Source organism: Schistocerca gregaria, chromosome 7 (genome assembly GCF_023897955.1).
Source record: "Schistocerca gregaria isolate iqSchGreg1 chromosome 7, iqSchGreg1.2, whole genome shotgun sequence".
NCBI lineage: Eukaryota > Metazoa > Arthropoda > Insecta > Orthoptera > Acrididae > Schistocerca > Schistocerca gregaria.
This window is the reverse complement of record NC_064926.1, coordinates 394,511,376-394,517,747: the sequence shown is the minus strand read 5'-3', so window position 1 is coordinate 394,517,747 and position 6,372 is coordinate 394,511,376. Positions and strand designations below refer to the sequence as shown.

General features: G+C 41.2%; 1 protein-coding gene across 3 annotated transcripts in view; it reads right to left on the bottom strand.

Moving 5' to 3' along the window:
* Positions 1 to 704: 704 nt before the first annotated feature.
* The window catches only part of LOC126281242 (ubinuclein-1), a 338,292-nt gene continuing 332,624 nt past the window's right edge, over positions 705 to 6,372 (bottom strand). For all 3 annotated transcript variants that reach the window (XM_049980023.1, XM_049980024.1, XM_049980025.1), the window contains one exon: positions 705 to 1,840. In XM_049980023.1, coding sequence (XP_049835980.1) covers positions 1,809 to 1,840 — 32 coding nt within the window. In that variant the 3' untranslated portion in view covers positions 705 to 1,808. The remainder of the gene's footprint in view (positions 1,841 to 6,372) is intronic.

The window sequence follows — 6,372 nt, the reverse complement described above, 5'->3', positions numbered from 1 at the left end:
CACGTATTTCTGGCTACAATCATACTGTAAAATTTGATACCATGCAGAATGGGTTGTCTATCCCAGCCTGTAATTTACTTAATTGGATTCTCAGTATTTTCTTCCTTGTCTGTCCTCTGAAACTGCCTTTCTGAGATTGAAAAGCACCTCTATTCTCAAGCTCATTGATGTGATATACAAATACCATGAAGGGGAATTACTGAAAAATAAAGTTTAAGTAAACTCTGAAACAATTAAATCATCATCATGCGATTTGAATGTCTTACATTTTCATTCAGAAACAAGATTAATTTTCTTTACAAATAACAAATATAAAGCACTCCATCTTCAGGCCACAAGTGGCCCATCAGGATCATCTGACCGCCGTGTCATCCTCAGTGGAGGATGCGGATAGAAAGGGCATGTGGTCAGCATACCGCTCTCCCAGTCGTTGTGATGGTTTTATTTGACCAGAGCCGCTACTATTTGCTCGAGTAGCTCCTCAATTGGCATCACGAGGCTGAGTGCACCCCAAAAATGGCAACAGTGCATGGCGGCCTGGATGGTCACTCATCCAAGTGCCAGCCATGCCCAACAGAGCTTAACTTGGGTGATCTCACGGGAACCGGTGTATCCACTGCGGCGTGGCCATTGCCAAGTAACAAATATGCTTACACGAAATTGTATTGAAGCTGAACAGCATTTGACAACTGAACATGAACAAGTTTCATTCTCAAGTATATCGCTTTATTTTGGTTCTGGGTGAGGAAAGCCTGAAAACAGGGAATACATAAAAAACAAACATATAAATCTTCACATAATTACAAAGAAAATGAGGTTTTTTCCAATTACAAAGAAAATGAGATTTTTTCCAATTACACAGACTTATGAAAAGAGCGTAGGTTGCAAATACACAAAACTAAAATTTACAACTGTTAAATTATAAATATAATTCTTATCCGAGGATATATATCTTTATAATAATATTAATATTTAGATACAATGCTAGAGTTTTGATCACACTCATGATGACAATATTTCTGCATTATAACATTCAGGACACATATAAAATATAGTCATATACATATATACATACATATACGTTGTGTAAACACATAAATGCATACGAATCTCTATCTCAAATCATGTTTCATTTTAAAATAAATTTTAAGGACAGTATACTGAATTTTATTAACATCATTGCATGTTATAGAAAATGGTGTGCAGCTCTGAAACTATTGTGTAAAATGAAGTGGAAAATTATATATGTGCACATGCGTTTCAAAAACATCCAAAGTCAGACATGCAGATATAGATTCATTTTCTGTAATGCTGTCAACGTACACATTAATACTGATTGACAAGTTTGAAATAAATTATACGATTCAACTGGAAGAATCGAAGGAAAACAATTGCACACTTATGTAGCACTCATGTGTTCAGTATTACTTTACTTTCTGTTACAATATATCTCAAACAAAACAACAGTTTCAAATATACATGCTTCACACATTCATTCAGTAACTGCAAGCAAATTACCTATTTTCACAATACATAAGTTACAAAAAATCTGACGCACAAATAGTTCTTTTTTGGCTGTATACTTCAGTATAAATGAATAAGACATGTTTTGCTCCTACTAAAATACTATCATCTGTTCACTATTACTTTCTTGCAAATTTCCCCAACTCTCAATAACTGGCTACTGCCATAATATGCAAGTTTATTAGTTCCCATGTATACAACAGGACTCAAACTGTCACTTGGCACTTGAGCGTCAAATATAAATGCGCACATAAAATACACAAACTGATCCACAATGGTGTAAATTACAAATATGATGGGGAATGTTGAGTTGCTCCTGTTGAAAAATGAAAATTAAATCACTTTAGAATGCAGTACTTTATATATATATCTCCACGTGCGCGCCCCACACACACACACACACACACACACACACACACAGCACTTAAAAAGTGTGTGCAAGAATAATTCCAATGTTTTTTCAATTAGTTGAATATATAATTTGATACACTATGCTTAAATGAGAATAATATTTTCTGTAACAATGGATTAACACTAAATTATTTCCCTAACATTAGGCAAAACATACTAAACAGTTGTTGAGAAAATTAATCAAACTGTGATTAAATTTAATTAACTTGAGATAAGTTAACTGGTCAAATGTGGAGAAACAAGCAGGGTAGAATAGAAAAGTCTAAACCACTATGCCTTTTTATGCAGAAATGGTATTTATATCCATTATCAATACTAATACTTGAATAAGAAAAGCTGAACATGCAGTGAGCAATGAGTCTAATGAATCCATACCTGAAAAGCTTGGGAGCAGTTAATCATGATTAGCTGTTGACATTACTATACTTACCAAGTACACGAGTAGTATAAGAATGTGTTGGATATAAAATTTAATGTCTTAATAGCAAATATATCATTTTATATTATTAGACAGAAGTAGATTTAAAAAAAAAAAAAATTGTAAATTTATGTAGTTAAATTTTGTGGTCAAATACCCTGCCTGTCACCACAGTATCAGTTAATTAACTTACAGGAGAAAAAACATGTGTGCATCTGTTTGTGAAATGTGCAAACTCTGATTTCTGTGTTACTATATTTGAACTGTGTATAATATTTTATTAGAAAGAAATTGGGAACCAGCCTGGCATTGTCAAATTGAGTAGGGGACCCACCTAAAAACCACGCAGGGGCTGGTGAGTGTACCCAATTGACAATCATTAATACAGTGCACAAACTAGTTCTGGGTCACCAACTAGTCTTGTAAGAGGCAGGTCACACATGGAAGTAGCCATATTAAAATTAAATTTGAGAATGTCAGCAACTGTCTTATGGGGTTTATAAAATTACAAACTTTTCTTTCTCCTATCTCCAAAATTTTTGGGCCTGAAACATTTAAGCAGTTTAGTTTCAGTTTTACAGATCCCTACATTATTATTACTTTAAACCAAGTAGTAAATGCTCCTATAAATAATGATGTTTCTGCTGATTGTGGAAATTTGTTTATGTAGTGAATTGTCACCTCTAATAAAAAAATTGGTATAAATTAGTTTATATCATTCTGTAGTTTATATATTATGAGTGAAAAACATTACTTACACAATATGGGAGTAAGTAATCCATTTCTGTCACACTGAATAAATAAGTTTATACTGGACTTCATTAATTTTCCCTTTTTTGGATGCATAAACATCAGTCATTGTTTGGCTTCTGATACCCCTTTCTTATGTCCAAGTTAAAAGTCTGGCCATACTTAAGTATATATACACTCCTGGAAATGGAAAAAAGAACACATTGACACCGGTGTGTCAGACCCACCATACTAGCTCCGGACACTGCGAGAGGGCTGTACAAGCAATGATCACACGCACGGCACAGCAGACACACCAGGAACCGCGGTGTTGGCCGTCGAATGGCGCTAGCTGCACAGCATTTTGTGCACCGCCGCCGTCAGTGTCAGCCAGTTTGCCGTGGCATACGCAGCTCCATCGCAGTCTTTAACACTGGTAGCATGCCGCGACAGCGTGGACGTGAACCGTATGTGCAGTTGACGGACTTTGAGCGAGGGCGTATAGTGGGCATGCTGGAGGCCGGGTGGACGTACCGCCGAATTGCTCAACACGTGGGGCATGAGGTCTCCACAGTACATCGATGTTGTCGCCAGTGGTCGGCGGAAGGTGCACGTGCCCGTCTACCTGGGACCGGACCGCAGCGACGCACGGATGCACGCCAAGACCGTAGGATCCTACGCAGTGCCGTAGGGGACCGCACCGCCACTTCCCAGCAAATTAGGGACACTGTTGCTCCTGGGGTATCGTCGAGGACCATTCGCAACCGTCTCCATGAAGCTGGGCTACGGTCCCGCACACCGTTAGGCCGTCTTCCGCTCACGCCCCAACATCGTGCAGCCCGCCTCCAGTGGTGTCGCGACAGGGACGAATGGAGACGTGTCGTCTTCAGCGACGAGAGTCGCTTCTGCCTTGGTGCCAATGATGGTCGTATGCGTGTTTGGCGCCGTGCAGGTGAGCGCCACAATCAGGACTGCATACGACTGAGGCACACAGGGCCAACACCCGGCATCATGGTGTGGGGAACGATCTCCTACACTGGCCGTACACCTCTGGTGATCGTCGAGGGGACACTGAATAGTGCACGGTACATCCAAACTGTCATCGAACCCATCGTTCTACCATTCCTAGACCGGCAAGGGAACTTGCTGTTCCAACAGGACAATGCACGTCCGCATGTATCCCGTGCCACCCAATGTGCTCTAGAAGGTGTAAGTCAACTACCCTGTCCAGCAAGATCTCCGGATCTGTCCCCCATTGAGCATGTTTGGGACTGGATGAAGCGTCGTCTCACGCGGTCTGCACGTGCAGCACGAACGCTGGTCCAACTGAGGGGCCAGGTGGAAATGGCATGGCAAGCCGTTCCACAGGACTACATCCAGCATCTCTACGATCGTCTCTATGGGAGAATAGCAGCCTGCATTGCTGCGAAAGGTGGATATACACTGTAATAGTGCCGACATTGTGCATGCTCTGTTGCCTGTGTCTATATGCCTGTGCTTCTGTCAGTGTGATCATGTGATGTATCTGACCCCAGGAATGTGTCAATAAAGTTTCCCCTTCCTGGGACAATGAATTCACGGTGTTCTTATTTCAATTTCCAGGAGTGTAATACTATTTTCTGTATGCCCTGTCTTACTGGTTTACTCCAAACTACATGATTAAATATTCTCTTATATGTCCGTTTCTTTAGAGTTTCTTCTTTTTTTTCTGGCATGGTTTAGTTTGAGATTTTTGTTAACTTTTCTTTCTTATTTGTAAACCTCTTAACAAGAAATGTTGTAGTTTTTGATTTTTTGCTTCCTTTTCTTCACACCTGTTGATCTTCTCTAAGGTCTATATAAAATTTCCGAGGTTGAGTAGTTTTTAAGTCGTTTATATGCTACTAAATTATTTAAAATGTGCACAGAAAAGTGGGCCCTTATTTAAACTTTAAGCCAATCTCACCACACAGTGGGGTTGTCCTACTCGAACCTTTCATGCAATATCTTTGAGATAAATATTTATCTCAATATGGTCACTTGAATGACTCATTCATTTGAAACACACAAGTTTCATGCAAATTCTGTTTTTCGTTTCAATTTTATGTTTTCTTTTTTGGGTGTGTAGCCATTTTCAGGCAAAATTTTTAACCTGTTAATATTATGAAAAAGACAGAGTGCTACTCACCATATAGTGGAGGTATTGAGTCACTGAGAGGGCAGTGGTGAGGTGGGGTGGGGGGGGGGGGGGGGGGGGGGGGGGGAGGAAAGAAAGAAAGACTGCTGAATGACCCCCCCCCCCTGGTGGAGAGAAGGTAAGGCAGCTAGGCAGCTAGGTGCCATTGATAGGTTAAACAGAGGGGGGGAGGGGTCAGGAAGAAGAGGGGAAAAACGGCTGTGGGTACATTGGAGGAATAGTAGGGCATGTAGTGCGTGAGTGGGAACAGGGAAGGGAGCAGGGGGCTGAAGAACAAAGACTAATGAAAGTTGAGGCCCCGGGGGACTATGTGAACATAGGACGTATCGCAGGGAGAGTTCCCACTTGCGCAATTCAGAAAAGCTACTGTTCTCAGGAAGGATCCAGAGGGCACAGCTTATGAGCCAGTCATTGAAATGAAGAATGTTGTGTTGGCCAGCAGCTCAGCAACTGGGTGATCTAGCCATTTCCTAGCCACAATTTGTCAGTAGACATTCATGTGGACAGACAACTTGTTGGTGTCATGCCCATGTAGAACGCAGCACAGTGGTTGCAGCTTAGCTTGTAGACCACTTGACTTGTTTCACAGGTAGCCCTGCCTTTGATGATAGGATAAATGATGCTTGTGATCAGAGTTGAATAAAGGTGGTGGGAGAATGTTTAGGTCTGGTCTTGTATGTAGTTCTGTTAAAGGGATACGAGCCATGAGGCACAGGGTTGGGAGTGGGTGTTACGTGGGGATGGATGAGGGTATTGTGTAGATATGGTGAGCGGTCAATACCACTGTGGGAGGGGTGGGAATGATAGTGGGTAGGGCATTCCTCATTTCAGGGCATGACAAGAGGTATTTGAAATACTGGTGGATAATGTGATTCAGTTGCTCCAATCCTTGTTGATACTGACCCACAAGCAGAATGCTCCTCTGAGGCTGGATGGTGGGACTTTGGCAGGTGGTGGGTGACTGGAAAGATAAAAGACATGCGAGATCCATTTCTGTACAATGTTGGGATGGTAATTACAGTCTATAAAGGCCTCAGTGAAACTCTTGATATATTTCAAGTGGGACTGTTTGTCACTATAGAAGTGACGGTCACGGATGGCTAGGCTGTGCAGT